Consider the following 20,642-nt stretch of genomic DNA (forward strand, 5'->3'; position numbering starts at 1 on the left):
TAGTGTCAGATGGACGTGATTATCCGATTAATCGAACAAAACTGTAACATCTGACATCAGTAAAAACAAACAAAGGCTTAAAGAACCAACAGCAGTTTGAGTAAAACATGAAATAGAACTAAAAAATATAAAATCAATAAAACAACATTTATACTTTTAACAGTAAATGACATACAAAAAAACATTCATGGTTGTAAATATTATAATTTTCACTTTCAATCAAAATCATGTTTTTTATGTTTTGTCTTCATGTTTTAGGTCAAATTAAACCTGACATTATGTGAAAATAAATATATTTGTAATTCCTCAACACAAAACCATGACATAATTAGCAGTAGAAACTGTTTTAAAGTTGTTTTTGTTTTTTTTTTTTTCTTCAGATGAAGTTGTGAAAAAAAATAGTGATAATTTGGTGATGACTGAGGTTTGTGTAAAAGACTTCTAACTGTTGTTTCCTCTGAATATTTATTATTTTAATGAGCTTCACCTCAGTTTTTACATTTATTCAGTTTCATAAATGATCAAGTTTAATATGTGGAGTCAAACTTTAAACTTTGGTTTCCACTGAGTCCTGGTCCGTCCCAGATCCACTGAGTCTTGGTCCACCCCAGATCCATCAGAGTCCAGGTCCACCCCAGATCCACCAGAGTCCAGGTCCACCCCAGATCCATCAGAGTCCAGGTCCACCCCAGATCCACCAGAGTCCAGGTCCACCCCAGATCCACCAGAGTCCAGGTCCACCCCAGATCCATCAGAGTCCTGGTCCATCCCAGATCCACTGAGCCCTGGTCTGTCACAGATGTTTCAGAGTCTTGGTCTATCCCAGATCCATCAGAGTCCTGGTCTATCTCAGATCCATTAGAGTCCTGGTCCATCCCAGATCCATCAGGTCTAGATGGATGCTGGTTTTGGATGTGGTCTGGTCCAATCCCCTTCAGATTTGTATTTAATGAACATTATTTTACACATTCCAGTGGTTTTCTAACACATTTGTGGTCCAACTGTCGGTCCTGGGTCCATTTCAAGGTCTAGATCTTTCCAGACTCTTCTTTTACACCTGTTTCACATCATATTATTTCATTATTTTAACTCATTTCCATCCAAAACTTCTCCTGTTCCTTCTTTTCCTTGAATGTATTTCAGCCTGAAAGTGAAAACGGACGAATATTTACAACTGAAAACAAGTCGACTAAAGAAAAATGAATAAAACAATGATCAGATTCATTCTTCTTAAAGCACAAGGAAAAAAACATTAAAAGACCAAATTAGGGTGTAAATGGAAAAATTAAAGAACAAGATCAGAAGAAATGAAGCTTCAGCACTGACAGAAAAAAAATAAAACATGAGAGGATTAATTACACCGAAAAATGTCAAATAAAAGCACTTAAAGTCTATTTAATCCATTTAAAGCAGCTGTATTTTACTTGTAGATGTGGTTGTTTTTGTATCTGTACAATATTTACTGGTGATTATCACAGTTTGAGCACATTTTGTCCATGAAACCAGTAAATAAATAAATAAATATATAAATACACACATTCATACATAAATAATATGGCTTTTCAGGCTCTTCCATTATGTTTTTTTTTTTTTTTTACTCCTGTAGCGCCCTCTATTGGCCTTTAATGAACAGTGCTGTGTCTGTTGGAGATGAATTCACTATTTTTAACAGAACTTTTACACAAACCTCTATGTTTTGATTCATATTATCAGTGAACTGTGGGAATAATATACAGTTTTGGATTTAATTCTGCTTTTTCAGCTAAAGGTAACTCATAAAACCGTCCGATTTTGTTATTTCTTCTCTCACATCGACTCATTTATTTATATTTTTATAATGTAAGTAGAGAAATGTACTTAGTTTCTATTTTTCACACACATTTTGGTTCTATAATGTAAATACTGTTGAATGACTTTATTCTAATTTGGTATAGATCTATTTTGTTCATTGTTCTGGCTTGAACTCTAAGGACAGGAGTGAGTATTTAAAACGTCATTATGTTAAGTTATTTAATGATGAGAATAAGGGTGGGGTTAAACACGTTTTTCTTCTTCTTCTTCTTCTCCTTTTTGAGTGTACATGAATGAATTTCGTATTTTTTAACTTGCATATATTCTGTAAATGCTCAAAATAAACAAATAAATGAATGAAATATTTATGCTATTCTTCAACCCACTGTTTTTTTGCGATCAATTTTTAAAATATTTTTATTTCCATATAACAAATTAACTCCAACAGAGGTATTTCAGGGGTATTTCCATATAACTGGAGCAGATTCTCAGAGGAATAATACCAACAGTGAGCCCAAGACATAAGAACGGGTCATGGAAAACCATAGATTCATCATCCCTGTTAAATAAACAATACATAAATAAAAACACGAGACCCATTTGTGTAGATTCAGGCCATTTACTCAAAAACATTGTTCAGACTTTTCAAAATTTTAGCCCTCTGAAAAGGCTGGACAGGCAGCACACAATATTATGACTCGAGTTCATCTTTTTCTTGTTTATTTATTTTACCACAGGATTTTATCACAGGACTTTACCACAGGTCATAAACCTGTGTGTTGTGTGCTCCTGCCGATGGTGAACAGATCAATGAACAGATTGATTAGGATGGGCCGCGGCCGCCATATGTAACCTCAGGCAACCCCGCATGCTCATAAATATAAATTGCCAGACTTGTTTAAACATAATATAAACATTACTGTTATTGATAAAATTAGACAAAAATATGTAAACATATAAAGAAATTTAAAGACACCAAACAATTACCATTTTCAGCAGTGAAGTTATTTAAACCCATTTACTCAGTCTTAACAGTGTTGCCATGTCACCCAGAAGTCTTAACAAACATGCTGAATATGAATCCAACAGAAAACCATCAAGGCTGCATTTGAACACCAACACCAACCAGACCAACACCGTTCAGGAGTTTGGAAAAGAACATCCTTTTCATAGACATATTAGACAGACGTGTTGGAAAGGGTCCATGTTGACCTGGAGAACCACTGGGTCCCATTTGGAGCCTGGATCCACATTCAGAGGACTTCTGTGATGATGAGACGCCTGTTTCATGTGGTTTTCTTGGTGGTGTTTGTGTTGGTATTTGAATAGGATTCACTGTCCTTCACTCACATTCACACACTTTTAAACAGACTGAACATCAAACTGAGGTTCTGCTTCAGGATCAAATCTTTCTTTGTTTTGATGATAAATAGAGTCTTGTTGGTGCTACTTTGATGTCAGTGATGGATTATGGGAGATTATTTCTATGAAGGCATCATCACTGTGTTTTCATGCTGTTGATACTGTTTATCTGGATGTTCTGAGGTTTGATCCAAAGCTTCAAACACGACCTCATCATTGTGTTTTATCTGCTGCAGTTGGATGGACAGACTGAAACACTGGTGTTCTTTGATTCATACATGAATTTAATTAGTGCTTCCTTCACGTTTACTGGTCTACATCTGTTGGAATGACTTTAAGTTTGTGTAGTTGAACAGTTCCTCATTGTGGTAAAAATCCTGCATGTGAACGCTGATCAGCCTTTACACATGTTTATTTAATGCACAGGTGTCAAACATGCGGCCCGGGGGCCAAATCCGGCCCTCCAAAGGGTCCAATCTAGCCCGCGGGATGAATTTGTGAAATGTAAAAATTTACAAAAATTACACTGAAGAAATTAACAATCAATGATGCCAAAATCATTTTAATCCAGGTTCCACATACAGACACATACAGTCCAATTCGATGTAGAGTGGGTCAGTCCAGTAAAATATTATCATAATAACCTATAAATAATGACAACCCCAAATTTTCTCTTTGTGTTTTTTGGTGTAAAAAAAGTTAAATTACATGAAAATGTTTACATTACCAAACCATACTTTTACAAACAAATGTAAACAACCGGAACAAATATGAACAAATGGAAATGTCTTAAGAAAAGTAAATGGAATTTGACCAATATTCTGCCTGTTATGAAATGTTTTGTGCGATTGTAATGCACATGTGTAAATAATAAACCGATAAACTGAGGCATAATATTGTTAAAATTGCACTTGTTTTTCTTAAGACATTTGAAGTTGTTCATGTTATTCAGATTTTTAAGGAAACTTTGTCAATGTAAACCTGATCATAATATAATTTTATTTTTTTCACTGTTATTATTTTACTGGTCCGGCCCACTAGGGCCAGACTGAGACTCATTTTCAGCCCTGGAGTTTCATACCTCAGACCGGCCCACTTTAGATCACGACCAATTATTATTAAAATCATGTAATTATAAACTTACATGTTAGGTCTACACACTGTTCTGCAAAGCCTGAGACAAACAGAGCAGTAGAGAGACAGATTTTTTTCACAAGAAGTCAGCCACTTGCTGTTTGTTCCAACTTTGCTATTAAAAAACTTTTGGTATAGTGATATTAGGGGTTTGACGAGGATGATAAGAAAAAAATGTCTGTATATCCTGTGACTGAGGGCGAGCAAAGTAATCAAAGCTAACAACAGACTCCTGTTCATCTGTGCCTAGTGGTTCAGGGTTGTGCTGCTGAGCTGCTCCTCTGTCATCAGTAGACTCTGCTCTCCCTTTCACTCTTCCTCCAGTTTCTCTAGACTCACCTGCACCTGGATCCCAATAAAAAATAATATCTACAGACATTTGGACTTACTGAACCAATTCAGATCTTTACATTGGCTAAATATGCAGGTTTATTTAATATTACTTTATGCTATTGCCTTTCAGTTGTGGGCTTTGTGTATTTACTGTCTCACTTTTAATGATAAAAAATAAAATAAGTCAGGACTATCATTTGGGTCTAGAAAGTGGTTTTAGTGGAACTACTGCTTGTTCACACAGTCTGTTCCAACAGCTCACCTTTTCCTTCCATCCTGACAGGAACAATCCCCTCATCACTACTGGCTCCTGGCTCTGCTTCTGACGCTAAAGCACATTTTAAAAAGGCTCAGAATTCTCAGCACAAATCTTCTATTTCCAAAGCCTTGGTGTCAGTTTCATTCATGTAGTGCTGAATCATCTCAGAGCCCCTTTCATGCTGAACAGGCCTACACCATACTCTTCATTGGAGCCTATTTCTTCTAATCCTCTTCCCTCTCTGAGCAGTCCTACCTGCCCACTCTGGACTTGTGGGCTCATGGCTGCTGTCTGCTGCTGGATCTGCTTTCTGACTCTGAGGAGCTACAAGACAAAGTTTCCCAGTTATGTGGCGTCACATCATACTATTATTTAAATTGCATAACATTATGTTCCACGCCACAATGCCACACAGTTCACTGACTCCATAATTCACTAACTTTAAAGGTGCTTTACCCGGTTCATCGTCCTCATTAGTTGTTTCCAACCGGAGGTCGTTTTTGTGAAAAAGTTGGAGATTTTGGCACATTTGGCTGCGTTTGCTTCCAGAGCTTTCCTCTTTTTAATTCTTGCTTCTCCACACCACCCTTGCTCTTTGTATTCTCCATGTTTCAAACAGCAAACACAGCTGAGCATCCACAGCCTACGGAGCACAGATCATATATGCTCCACAGCTACAGTACAGAGCTACTAACCGTATGCAAGGACATGTTGCGTTCTTCCAAAAAGAGGAAGAAAAAAAAAAAAAACAGTTTGCTAGTAGAGGGGGTGGTGGCCCAGGAACAGCAGCAGCAGCTTACGTGATCAACCCAGTGCTATGACTGAACACCCCACCCCCCGCAAAAAAAAAAAAGATAAATAAAATATTAAATATATATTTACACTGAACTCCGGCCCTCGCGGCCTAAATATTTATACTGGCCCACCGGGAATTGTCCTGGTCCTCCCGATTAGCCAGTCCGGGCCTGCGGCCCACTGGAGACCAAATTGGGCTGAACTAAAATGAGTTTGACAGCCCTGATTTAATGGGTCATACACAGGGTGTCCCAAAAAAAATGTATGGACACTTTAAATAATTGTAAAGTAGGTGTTTATTCAAATTCCTTTAATTTTCCAAATCTAATCAAATTCCCAAACATCATTTTCTTGTTTTGTCTGTTCCTCCTGTTCTCAAACTGACGTCCGTCCTGGTCCAGACTCTGGAAGTCTAGTGGTGTGAGGTCTGGTGAACTGGACAAACAGGTGGACTGGACGGAGGGGTTTGGTTGAATACCCTCCATGTTCCCTAGACCTCACACCATTAGACTGTTTTTTATGTGGATCCCTAAAAGACAAAGTCTACGCTATGAGACCTGTAACAGTCAGTGAACTGAGAGCAGGCATTGAACATGAATGCACACAAATACCAAGGGAACCTTTTGATGATGTGTGTGATTCCATTGGTTGTCGTTGTCAGCAGAGTCTGGACCAGAACAGACGTCAGTTTGAGAACAGGAGGAACAGACAAAACAATAAAATGATGTTTGGAAATTCGATTACATTTGGAAAATTAAATGAATTTGAATAAACACCTACTTTACAATTATTTAAAGTGTGTATACATTTTTTGGGACACTCTGTATTTATGTTCATAGTTTATGGATCAGATCCTGTCACATATATATGTATAAATGGTGAAAATGAGGCTTTAATTAGATTCAAATAACTGAATAATGACATAAATGAGTTGTTTGGTCAGTTTGGATGTACAGTTGTAGTTCCCACTCCAGACCAGGTGGTGGCAGTAAGGCTCACATTCACATTTATGGACCAACACCTCCCACACCTTAAAACTAAAGGCAGTTTATGAAATGTGAGCAGTAGAAAGTCCAGATGTTTGTGTTCACATCTACACAACCACATGTCCATGAACACAACTACACAACAGAACTACACATCACACAAACACACTGAGGATCCAGAACCATAGAATCCAAATCCAGCAAACAGTGGTTCAGTGAATGTGGTTTTGAAGGTGTGGAGGTGGATCAGTTTGTCAGAGGAGACTTCATAGAAGGACACAGATCCAGCAGGACAGTCCACATGCACTGATACTGTACCAGAGGAGGAGGAGGAGGAGGAGGAGGAGGAGGAGGAGGAGGAGGAGAGGAGGAGTATGTGTTTCTTTTTATGACAGACCTTGTATCTACCTTCATTACACCTCAGACTCCAGGACTGATCATTCCATCCAAACACACAGTCATCACTGTTTCCTTTCCTTCTGATTCCTCTGTAAGTCACTGATACATTAACATCTCCACTCCACTGGACCTCCCAGTAACAGCGACCAGTCAGACCAGTTGAACACATCGCCTGTTCCCAGTACTCAAATCTGTCCTGATGATCAGGATATGACTGAACCTCCTCCACTCGTTCCACCTTCTTGTTGTTTTCAGACAGTTTGAGGCGTTGGTTTGCTGTGTTTGGATCCAGGGTGAGTTCACAGAAATCTGATGGACAGAAGAAAACACAATCCAGCTGCAGTTATTGATCAGTGATCAGCTGATTGACTGACAGTCTGATCACATCACAGGGTTCAGTTCAACTGTTATTGATGGATGGATCATGTATGAGTCTGACTCTGATCAATACTGATCAATAACAGATAAATCCAGTGTTTTACAGACGGATCTGTTGTTTCTGAGCACATTTTCACCAACAGACGTTCAATAAAAACAGAAATGATGTGATTTTCCTGTTTGATTTTCCTGATCAGAAACAGCAGATTCAACATTTCTAAAGGACTGGATTTTCCTTCTTTGTCAAACAGAAAATCAAATAGTATTGAACATATTTTCAGTTATTGACAGAAACACAAAGAATGGGACACATGATGGATTTGAGCCCCAGGTTTAGACTGATTCAGTATGTGAACCATTAAAGGAAGTGTTGAAAAGAACAAGTGAGTGGAAGTGTCCAAATGTGTGCATGGATTTGATAAGAGCATCATCCAGACAGTCCAGAGAGAGGCTGGATGGAGCTGACAGCCAAAACCATTCTGAGGTTTATGACCATGAATGTGCACTGAAGACAATTAGAGGATGGAGCCAGTGTTCAACATGAAGGTTGAATGTTTGTGTCATGGTTTGGACTGGGCTCAGATGACCCAACAGCTTCAGGGCTCCCATCAAATGTGTGTGTTTACAATCATGTTGACAGCAGGAAAAAAAACCAACAACACAAGTGGACCAGTGAAGGACAGCCCACTGCAACCAACTGGTTTAATGGATCCACCACAGGATTGAAACGTGGAAATGGACGAAAAACACATATGTGATAAATGTTGGATTGAGTTGATGAATCCATGTAGAAGAGACTGGACCGAACCACGGACAGAACCACAGACTTTGATTGGTTTGGTTTAGGAGTCGTGGTATTTTGTGTTTGGTTGAATTGTTGTTATTTTTGTGGGTTTAATGGTTTTTGTGGTGATGCGGTGGTTCAGACAGACGTTCAGAATGAAATCCATCCATGTTCAGATGTAGAATGGCCCCTGGTTGGTACTATTGATGTCCCGATCTGGATTTTTTTGCTTTTGATCAAATTTTTTTATGATTAGTTTTGCTGATACGGACCTGGTACTGATCCAATACTGACACTATTTCCAATGAAATTTGGATTTAAATTTGGAGTCATTTATAGGTTCTTATTCTATTATTTTACTGTAGATCGCAGTTGGTCTGAATGTGGAACCTAAACTAGAACAACTATGACACCTTTGACTCTTAATAACTTTAGGATCATTTTTACACTTTCCAAATTCATACTGTGGGACAAATTAGAGGTTTTGGCAGGCCGGTTTTGGCCCACAGGCCATGTGTTCACCACCCCTGGTATAGTGTGTCTATGGACAGGTCTGTCTAGGGATTAGGGGGTGCGTTCCGTGCCGTATGTACCTCACAGTGAGTACACGCATATCACATAACCATACAAAATGAAAAGTGAAACTTACAGATGCTTTACTAATTCCCTAAAAGATCCCACAGAGTTGGGTGTACTGTGCGCGTACTGTGACTAACATGGACTGTTTGGAGATGTTTGAGATTTCATAGTCGAGCGTACCAATTTCCGACATTTACATCATCCTACATTGTGACACAGAGTATGTGTACGCAGAGTTGTAAAAATTGAGCTTTGTGCGGACGTGTCCAGTGGATGTCTGCTTTGGGTCCGATTATGAGTGGAAGCCTGGATCAGCCCAATCTCGTGACTGAATCCAATCTTCTAAAAAGTGCCAGATCGGCTGCCGATACTGATCTTTAGATCGAATCGGGACATCCTTAGTTTGTACATTTAATTCTTGGTCAGACAGTGACAGTACAGACTGTAAATGTGCATAAAGACACTAGAGTTATGATCTGCACTAAATAGTCTGGGACTGGACCTGAGGACTCACTGCTCAGGGTATGTGGGTCCATGTGGTACCAGTCCTGACCAATCAGCTATCAGCTCATCCTTCCACTAAACTGACTGTCTTCATGAACACTTTAGATGTTTATAATGTGGAACCAGGTCCCAGTTTGGTTTTAATCAATCTAATGAAATCACACTTACGTCTCCTCGGTGTCAACCATCGGACTCCAGCAGGATCCAACCTGAAAGGAGGAGGAGGGTCAGAGCAGCTGGAAACATGGGCATTCCATCACTCTGATCCACTGAAGCTTTTCTGTTCACATCCACTAAATGGTTCCTTCTGAATCTCTGACTGAGTGTGTTTGTCTTTGAACATGGGTTGGACCTTCATACAGGATGGATCCCAGCTCTGACAGATGGTTCCTGTCAGCTCTACCTGTTCTATCTGCCATTATCTGTGGATGCATCAGCTCAGTTCATACCTGACAGTGTCCAGTCTCCAGTGTGGATCCTCCACTAGAGCACACAGCTCCTGTCCTGAGGCTCCTGGATGGTTGTAGCTCAGGTCTAGCAGTCTGAGATGGGACGGATTGGACTTTAGGGCTGAGACCAGAGAAGAACATCCTTCCTCTGTGATCAGACATCCTGACAATCTGCAACACAAAACATCACATCCATCAACTGAGGGTGGAGATGAGTGGAGTTGGAGTCATTGAACAGAGTCTGTGAATGCATGGGACTTCACCAACAGGACTTCAATGTGTAAAGTCTATGAGTTCCAGACTCTGAACACAGTTGAAGATCAGTAGAACTGGTCTGGAGTTCAGCACAAACAACCACTGACAAGTTACATGAATCCAATAACTGGAGACAAACATTAAAATGATGTGTTGTGTTCTTTGTTGAATCCTGACCTGAGAGTGTCCAGTCTGCATCCTGGACTCTTCAGTCCATCTGACAGGATCTTCACTCCTGAATCCTTCAGGTCATTGTCGCTTAGATCCAGATGTATCAGACTACAGGACTGGGATCTGAGAACTGAGGACAGAGCTTCACAGCTTCTCTCTGACAGGTTACAGCCACTGAGTCTGGACAAAACAAAAGGCATGAGTATAAAGTTATTGATCTGGTTGAAATGATAGATCCATATTTGACATGTTTGATGCAACTGTTTGTTCTCACAGAGCTTTGTTGGAGGCTTTGACCACTGGCAGCAGCCTCAGAAGAACCTCCTCTGAACCAGAGTATTCCTTCAGGTCACACACATCCAGGTCTTTTTCTGATGACAGTAAGATGAAGGCCAGAGCTGACCACTGAGCAGGAGACAGTTGTTCTGTGGACAGACGTCCTGATCTCAGGTACTGTTGGATCTGATCCATCAAAGATCCATCCTCCAGTTCATTCAGACAGTGGAACAGGTTGATGCTTCTCTCCACAGACACATTCTCACTGATCTTCTTCTTGATGTACTCAACAGTTTTCTGGTTGGTCTTGGAGCTGCTTCCTGTTGGTTTCACCAGACTTTGTAGGAGACTCTGATTGGTCTGCAGTGATAGACCCAGGAGGAAGCGCAGGAGCAGGTCCAGGTGTCCGTTTGGACTCTGTAAGGCCTGGTCCACAGCGGTCTGGTACAACTGGACAGAGGTGTCCCACAGTAGTTTAGACCAAACAGATGTTTGTTCTTCTGACAGTAGATTGACTCCAGTGTTGGTGAAGGTCTGATGGACATGAAGAGCAGCCAGAAACTCCTGGACACTCAGATGGATGAAGCAGAACCTCTTGTCCTGGTACAGTCCTCTCTCCTCTCTGAAGACCTCTGTGAACACTCCTGAGTACACTGAGGCTGAGCTGATATCGATGCCACACTCTGTCAGGTCGGATTCATAGAAGATCAGGTTTCCTTTCTTCAGCTGCTCAAAGGCCAGTTTTCCCAGAGACTCAATCATCTTCCTGGTCTCTGGACTCCAGTGTGGATCTGTCTCAGATCTTCCATCATACTTGATGTTCTTCAGTTTGGCCTGAACCACCAGGAAGTGGATGTACATCTCAGTCAGGGTCTTGGGCAGTTGTCTTCTGTCTGTGGTCTTCAACACGTCCTCCAGAACTGTAGCAGTGATCCAGCAGAAGACTGGGATATGACACATGATGTGGACGCTTCGTGACATCTTGATGTGGGAGATGATTGTGTTGGTCTGTTCTTCATCTGTGAACCTCTTCCTGAAGTACTCCTCCTTCTGTGGGTCAGTGAACCCTCTGACCTCTGTCACCATGTCGACACACTGAGCAGGGATCTGATTGGCTGCTGCAGGTCGTGTGGTTATCCAGAGGCGAGCAGAGGGAAGCAGGTTCCCCCTGATGAGGTTCATCAGCAGCACATCCACTGAGGTGGACTCTGTCACATCAGTCAGGATCTGAGTGTTGTTGAAGTCCAGAGGAGGTCGACACTCATCCAGACCGTCTAAGATGAACACCACCTGGTGGTCTTCAAAGATCCAGATTCCTGCTTCTTTGGTTTCAGTGAAGAAGTGATGAACCAGTTCCACCAAGCTGAACTTGTTCTGTTTCAGCACATTCAGCTCTCTGAAGGTGAATGGAAATATGAAGTGGATGTCCTGGTTGGCTTTGTCTTCAGCCCAGTCCAGACTGAACTTCTGTGTGGAGACTGTTTTCCCGACGCCGGCCACGCCCTTTGTCAGCACTGTTCTGATTGGCTGATCTCTGTCAGGTGGTGTTTTAAAGATGTCTTCACATGTGATGGTTGTTGGTGGTCTGTGTGGGTTCCTGGATGCTGTTTCAATCTGTCTGACCTCATGGTCCTGGTTGACCTCTGTAGCCCCTCCCTCTGTGATGTAGAGCTCTGTGTAGATCTGGTTCAGGAGGGTTTTGGGGTTTCCTGCTTTAGCGATCCCCTCAAACACACACTCAAACTTCTGCTGCAGGTTATTTTTCAGTTCACGCTGAACTCCAGACTGACTTCCTGAATGCAGACCCAGATAAAACCATTAGTCTCACAGTAAATCATAGTATTTTCATCTGTTCAATCTGTACTAGGGATGTCATGTGAACCGATACCAACGATACCATCCAATTCTATGATGAAAAAAGAACCGTCAATACTCAATTTTTTAATAAACGGAAAAACTGATGCCTGCATAAGAATCAATACCATGGGTAGAGTACTACTGTTCCAGAACTGATGTGGTCAGTCCGCTCCGACAGAACACATGGAACAGGTTCAGGAACTACTGAAAGAATGGACACAGCTGCAGCTAAAGCTCCGCCTCCTCTAATGGATAAAAAAGGACCAACAGTCACGTGTGGAAGTATTTCAGGTAGACAACCACGATGTGGTTCTGGACACGCATATGGCACTGTGTAAATGCTGACACCACGGAATTCAAAGGTGGGGTGGTGGTACCATGAACCTATCAACGTACCTTGTAAACAGACCCCCAGATCTGTTTAAAGAATCCAAGGTGAGTTCTGTTCTTCAACATTAAACATCTGACATGTGATATCATCAGGGCTCCACATTGGTACTGGTCCGATGGTCCCACACAGTTTTTACAGCCTGGCCCGTTCGGACCACCGCCCATACCAAATGTTGAAACTATACCAGCGGTCACTAACAGGTCAACCATGGTCCTGGTCTGGATCCAGAAGCCATCCCATACAGACCCGGACCTCCAGCTGGTGGTGGAACGCTTCTATTTGAACCAGCGCAGCTGAAGGTGGAGTCGATGAGGAAACACACAGACCAGTTACATGTATGTAGAACCATCCCACATGATCCCACTCAGCCAATCAGGTGTACGCATTCACAGCAGTAAACTGACTGACAGTGGAACAGATGAGAGAGTCAGAGAGAACAGCAAGATTCATTTAGATGGAATTCTGAAAGGAGTTCTGTTGAAGTTTATGGGTTCTGATGATTCTGTTGTTGTTGTTGTTCTCATGGTATCGATTTGTTATCAAGAATCATGTAATTTTAGTAGTATCAGTGTCGATTACTGAATTTTTGGTATCGTGACATCCCTAAACTGTCCAGAATGGTCTTACTGCTGTGCAGACGTTTAGCCAGCTCCTCGTGCTTCAGCCTCCTCAGGAAGTTCAGTGTGATCTTCAGAAAAGCCTCTGAGCTCCTCCTCTGCTCTTCATCCTCATCCTTCAGACTCTCTAAGCATTCTGGGTAATCTGTACTCAGAACCTGGTGGAACTTCTTCAGTTCGTTCTTGACAAAAGTGCAGATGTTCTCCTCCAGCAGCTGGAACACAAAACATGATGAAAGAGCCAAAGTCCACCCATGGACCAAAGCTCAGGTCCATGTTGGACATAGTGACATCCACTGGTCTGAAACCAGCAGCAGGACATGATTGGACAGAACAGATGGACCAGTAGATGTTGGACATGTACACACCTTAAATATGGAGTCCAGCTGAGTCTGATCCTGTAGACCAGTGGGAACCTCTGAGCTCTGGTGCTCCACTCTGTGGACCAAACATCAACAATGAGCTCACATTATGTCTGTCCACACTGACACCGACAGGTGGACACACCTGGACCACAACATGAGTCACATGACCCCCTGTAGTGGGACAGGTGTCCTGGTCCTGCTGATCCCACTGAGAATCAACATGTGAGTGAGTTTGGAGCTGGTCAGGCTGGTCAAGGCGTCAAAAACAGTGGAAAAGTGAATTCAGTCCAAAGCACATGAAGGTTTTTACCCTTCAGCTTTAATTTCAAGAAATCATCAGCAAACATGAACCAAAACAGGCCATCCATCTTCAACTCAAACCCACTCCACACCATACTCAACCAACCCAAGAAAAACTGAAGACAGCTGAGGCTTTTGTACACAGTGCTGCCTCCAGTGGAAGGAGATAAAACAACTATACAACCATATACACACACAAGCTATAAAACAGTGAATGATACAGGACCAAAACCCAAACTATACTCTACATAAATATATATACATACACAACAGGACTATCCAACACTAAAATACCAGAGCCAAATATAGAAATGAATATTTCCATGAAACCATCAGCTCAAAGCCCTGCTCAAACTCACCTGTGTGTGCATCATCTGGGTGGAACTAGAACTGGTCCATCAAGCCCCCAGGGACTGTTTGGGCCCACAGACCATTCCCCCAGGAACACCACACAGGTCTGTTTGTGTCTACTGTGCATTTATCAGTTTATATGAATCCTTTTCTGTGGGTACACGTCCAAACTCCTGCTAAATTCAGTATTTCCTTCATATACGGCTTCTCTTTGTAGCTCGGAGACAGCACAGAAACCCGGCTCCCACGGCTGGGCACAAATCCCTCATCATAGACGTACACCGACCAACGGTTGAATCATTTTAGAAGTACTTTAATAAATAGTTGTCCCTAACTGAAACATGTGTTGTTCCTTTCCCCCTTATGTCCAGACTAAAGCAGTTGTCTTTAAACATCTTACTTTGTCCTTCAATAATACAATCCAATTCTCCCCATGCTCAACATGCTCACGGTGGCTCATCGTTCCAGAGCTTCACACTCACTGTTTGAGTTGATCTACAGGTTTAGTTGAGTTCAGTTGATCAGGATCCCCATCAGACACATCATGGCAGCAGGACTGAACTGAGTTTAGTCACAGAAATGTCATTTCAGACACTGAAGAACATTTACTGAACAGTCACTTTAAGACTAAACAAAGGGACACCTGTCAGCCAATCAGAATGCAGAATGGTCAGTTACCATGGAGACACCTCTGTGTCTGGAGGTAACGTCAGTTTGGTTAGCAGTTCTAACATCTATTTATTTTATACTCATGAAACCTTTAGACAATAAATGATGTGAAGAATCTGAAAATGAACCCGTTCTAAACCTTCAAACTAAAGTCAAAATTTAATATAGATTTAATAAACAGTCGACACATCGAACATTTACATCAAACTTACGTCTCTGTGGAAAAGACTGGTGGTAAATACATGGACCAGTCACTGCTGAAGGAAAAACAACTGGGTCCAGGATCAGGTCCAGACGACTGTGGTTTCTGATGGATCCTGATCATCAGGAAAACAGAGACAATAAGAAAATGATCAATTACACTGAAGATCAATAAAGTATGAATCTGATCAGAAAACTCACAGATCAAAGATCCATTAGATCAGGATCAGTGAGTTCATTCTATATTCATCAGGTGATGAATAATGATTGACTATAAATCAATAATGTAGTTCCTGTATTTGTCGGTCAGATGTTCTTCAGTCCAACCAGGTGAATCTAATGACAGACTGTTTGGACCCGTGTGTCCACAGACAACCATCAGATTTGCACCCAGCTGATGGATAGACCTACTACTGTATGGAAACATGGCACTGAAAACTGAAGCGGAACACACACAACTCTACATCACATGAGGGAACCCAAACCCAGTTTCCTGCTGAGTCCTGGAGGATCCGTTCATCCATAGAGTCTGTGGTCGGATCAACATTTACATACAAGTGGTTTATTGTCACACTGGGGTCTAAAGGTCTGAATGAGGACCACTTACGCTGACTCTGATGAACGATCTGGTTGGAAGTGAGTGAACCAGCCCATGGAGTCAGTACTCTTCATGGACACACAGCTGGGTCCTTGTCCTGGTCCCAGTCCAGGTCCAGGTCCAGGTCTGTGAACAGTGATGCCAGTGGTTTTAGTGCTGAGCTCTGACATGGAGAACAGTGGAGGACAGATCCAGATGGTGGTCTCACCTCTGAGCTTTAGGGGGTCTATCCGGTCCAGGTCTAGGTCCAGGTCCTGGGGGGGTCCTGTCGGTGGTCTTTGGGGGAGGGGCTCCCTCCTCTCTGTCCTCACACTGATCCATTCTGCTGAATCCACATCAGTCACACGACAAACACTGAAAACAGCAGAGTTTGAGACGTGGTTATATGATGGAGAAGAGTCCGATGTGGACCAGCGGTTCAGAGATAATCCAGACTCAGGGTTTTGGACCAAGACCTGCGTCCCACATCTCTTATGGTGTGTGTTTAATGTAGATGGGACTTCATGAAGGTGTTTGTGGTGAGTGTGAGTTACAGTGTAATGGCTGATCTGTGTGTGTGTGTGTGTGTGTGTGTGTGTGTGTGTGTTGGTTCTGCTGTAGTTCTACTGTCAGACCACTAGATGGCCTCCTGGAGCTGATGATGGGACCTGAAGGGAAGGAGAAGCAGAGCTGATCCTCAAAGTCTGGGAAGAAAATCCATCAGGAAATGTTGAAGGTGAACTGGTTTAGTCTACTGGTTTACAGTCTGACCAGCACCATGTGATAATGGTTTCTCAGATTTGCATTCAAACCTGAAGGACTAAACCAGCCCAGACCAGAGGTCACGTGACATCACAGTGACATCACAGTGACATCACAGTGACATCAGTGTGGCCTGTACTGTCCTCCACAATGTGGACTGAGGAAGGAGAAAGAGAGAAAGAGGGACCCCCCCACCCCCCACCCCCGGAGTGCATCACACATGGACTGGGACACTCCTGCCATCTTCCCTGATGACCGCAGTGGTCAGCTGGTCAAAGACCAATATGTGTTCAATTATTTGAGTTAACATGCATGATTTAAGGTAAATATGTCCTGCATTAGCAAAGACGCATGCTGTGAATTTAAGTTAAATATGTCCTGCAGGGGCAGAGGAATTTGTGTTTGTTTTTTGTTTTTTTATTATTCAATATAAATTGATTTGGCCTGTTTAGATGTTTGTGTTATATACTGTGTATATACTGTGTGTAAACTGTGTGTGTACTGTGTTGCAGGGAGGCTACTGCATCCATTCAGTTGTCTGTTCATTTGTTACCTCCGCCAAGGAGGTTATGTTTTTGCCAGGGTTTGTTTGTTTGTTTGTTTGTCTGTCCGTTAGTGTGCAACATAACTCAAAAAGTTATGGACAGATTTTGATGAAATTTTCAGGGTTTGTTGGAAATGGGATAAGGAAGAAATAATTAAATTTTGGTGGTGATCGGGGGGGCAGACCAGAAAATTACATCAAAATCTGCCCATAACTTTTTGAGTTATGTTGCACACTAACGGACAGACAAACAGACAGACAGACAGACAAACAAACCCTGGCAAAAACATAACCTCCTTGGCGTGGGGGGGCCTATGGGGGGGGCCACTGATCAGCCTTGGCGGAAGTCTGCGCTCTCTGAGTGCTTCTCGTTATGTATGGATTTGTCCTGTATTTCTTTCAGTGTGCAGACGTGTATTTCTTTCAGTGTGCAGACATGTGGGCTGTATTCTACCTTTCAATGTGTATTTATTCTTCTGTTCTATCATATGCTTTGGTTCTGTTCTTTCTATCTTGTACAGTCACTGTGTGACTTCAGTTTTAAAGGAGCTGATGGTTTTAAATGCTTTGATTGATCCTTATTCAACAAAGGAACATCATGTTACTTTTTGTGTATTTGTATTTATATCACATATATAGTCTGTGGGAAACTGTCGGTTATCTAAGTATAAATAATACAGAGACTGAAAGGGTCAATGTAATCAAATTCCTTGGAATAACTATATAAAAGAAGTGAAGTCGTTTTATGTTGTAGTGCATGGAAGTGTGGCTGAACACTGACTGAACTAATACAAATCCAATCAGCATTATTCAGAAAAGGCCAATACCACTGATCAATAAAGTGTCCTATAGGGAACACATCAGTTTATGATCAAATTAAAAGTTTTAAAGTTTAGTGACTTAGTCCACTCTAAAACAACAAAATTTATGTTAAAAAAAAAAAAAAAAAAAAATCTGTTGCCTGTTCATATTCAGAGTTTGTTTCAAATATGGGAAAGCGTTTATAATTTCAGAGGAAGTCGTGTTCAAAAAACTCTCTGTTGAACAAATATAAAGACATTTAGTCTGTGCATTGGTGTCAGGATCTGTGCCGGTGTGACCCTCAGCTCCTCCTTCTCTTAATCATTATCATCAGACTCACCTGCTGGCGCTGCGTGGCTGCAGCCAATTACCTCTGGCCTATTTAAGGCTTTGGTTTGCAGCCATGCAGTGCTGGTCCATTTCTCTTCACTCCTTTCCATAGACTGGACATTTATTCATATTCATCTACGGACTCTGATTCAGGTTTTGTATGTAGTTTTTTATGGACTCTGCCTTAGTTTTTGTGTTAGGTTTTTTGTTGTCTGGTTTTTGTTGTCTGGTTTTCATTTTTTGTTAAATAAACTTTTATTTTTTCTCTTCAGTACTATGCATTTGAGTCCTCCCCCCCCCCCCCCCCCCCCCCGTTGTGACAGTTGGAGGAAATGTTTGGAACAAGTTCACTCCTGAGTTCAAAGTCTGTACAACACTATTTATGTTTGAAACTATATTTAAATGTCATGAAAATATATGAAGAATGTGAATGTTGATTTTTCCACTCAAACTATTGAATTGTTTAGTTTTTTGTTGTTTCTATTGTTACTAAGCTAAAGGCATTGGTATCTACTTAATTTCATTTTGTTTAGTGATATGAATGGGGGGGTCAGCAGTATGATCTTAGGCTTCAACCTGTTCTTTTACAGACTTTAGTTTTTAGACATTGTATCTGCATAAATGTATAATGTTTGAAATGTGTGAATAAACACAATTGAACTGATCTAATGATTGCAAAATCATCTAAAATCATCATTTATGTACAATTATTGAAATTAATAATCACACTTGTTTAAATAATGACAGTGGGTCTAGTTACTGTGATGTGTAGTGGGCAGTGGAAGAACTGTTGGTTTCCATTTGTGGTGACTGTTGACTGAGATAACGGATAACATTAAATAAATCCTGAACTTAGCCTGGTCTAGAGCAGGCTAGCTCCACAGAATAAATCTCCATGGTAACTTGTATCAAAACATATCCTGCTTTCCCCTGTCCTGCTTTTGTGAAACCAGATCAAGGATAAGTTGAGCCAGGATAGCCAACATATCCTGGTTTAATCCTTTATCCTAGTTTTGTGCAACAGGCCCCAGGTGCCATATATTCTACCTCCCAGCACTTTGGAACACAGCATTAGAACACTGACTCAGTACCAGCTGGTCATCTGCCACACCCACCTCAACACTAGAGGGGGCGGAGCCTTTAAGCAGTGCCCCACACTATGGAAAGACGTTGCCAGTCACTTTAAATTCTGTTGAGTCTTTTCTAAAGCAGCTGCAGACCTGATTGTTTCCACAGGCTTTGAATGAGCTGTGGGTTTTGGGACCATGTTCTTTAGTTTTTCTGCCTGTGGACGGAGCTGTGTGTCTGTGGATCCCACTTCTGATTTGACTCTAAAGCACTTCGTCAATTCTGTGAAAAGTTCCAAATAAACAAACTTTACTTCCTTTCTTCTGATGGATGTGGGACAGTGAGTCCAAACCCTTACGGTGGTTCAGCTGGTCCACAACCACCTGAGGCTCAGAAGTGGTTCAGCTACAGAAACATCAACGGGAAACACTTTGAACCACTTCCTGTGTTAAAGCGTCTGTTTCTGTAGCACAGCATTAAATCAAACCATCGCCACGAGGCAGCTGAGTTTTACATCCGCCATTTTGAATGGAATGACTGTTGATTTTCTCTGGACTTTCACTGATGGTAAAGTTACCAGTTCAACACATGGTCCAGTCAATGAAAATAGTCCAGAGGAGTTTTATGGAGCAGTGAGGAGAAAAACCCTGAGCCTCAGTAACATCAACAACACTGAGTTCAACCACTGAGCTGCACATCAGCTTCTACTCTGAGGTTTGGTCTGATCACAGTCACTTCAGACAGACTCCAACACATGGATTAAAGCTCATCCAGTTTCTACTGTTTCTACTGAAGTAAAGAACCCACAGTGAAGGAGGTGAGAGTCAAACAGGTCCAACATTACCTTCATGGAGAGACGCACAGACTCACAGCTGCTGACGGTTGAACAGGAAGTAGAAATGAAACCAACATGAAGTGGATGAGAGGAGGAGTCAGAACAGAGAACATGTTTACAACAGTTTCTACTGTCGTTACTTCATGGACTGATAGGAACCATTATCTGAGTCCAACTTTACCTCCAGTTCTATCACATTCAGAACCAGAACTGGATCAAACTGACTTTGGGCTGAATCCTCAGTGACAGATCGTCAGTATTTCTTCTTCTTCTTCCATCCTTTATGTCAGCAGGTCCAATCTGCCCTCAGATGAAACCCTCAGTAAATGAGGACAGAACCAACACCTTTCCTCCATAAATGAGTCCATCGAGGATGTGTTTGGGTTCAGTGGTACAGAGGATTCCTCAGCTGGGAGGGGCTCACAGGGTTGACCTTTGACCTGTTTCCTGTTGGTTTCCAGTGTTGCTGAGCTGTGGTTGTGTGTTGGAGATTCCAGCCAGTCCAGGCTTGTACTTGAA

The 20,642-nt window shown here is 41.7% G+C and overlaps 1 protein-coding gene across 1 annotated transcript in view; it reads right to left on the reverse strand.

Annotated features, from left to right (window-relative positions):
• Window positions 1-540: 540 nt before the first annotated feature.
• The window catches only part of LOC115422022 (protein NLRC3-like), a 42,041-nt gene continuing 21,939 nt past the window's right edge, over window positions 541-20,642 (reverse strand). Inside the window, exons 9-11 of the mRNA XM_030138060.1 lie at window positions 10,186-10,359; window positions 9,877-9,924; window positions 541-790 (exon numbers count right to left, since the gene is read on the reverse strand). Of these exons, the coding sequence (XP_029993920.1) occupies window positions 541-790; window positions 9,877-9,924; window positions 10,186-10,359 (472 nt within the window). The remainder of the gene's footprint in view (window positions 791-9,876; window positions 9,925-10,185; window positions 10,360-20,642) is intronic.

The sequence above is a fragment of the Sphaeramia orbicularis genome, chromosome 7, assembly GCF_902148855.1.
Source record: "Sphaeramia orbicularis chromosome 7, fSphaOr1.1, whole genome shotgun sequence".
In the NCBI taxonomy this organism is placed as follows: Eukaryota; Metazoa; Chordata; class Actinopteri; order Kurtiformes; family Apogonidae; genus Sphaeramia; species Sphaeramia orbicularis.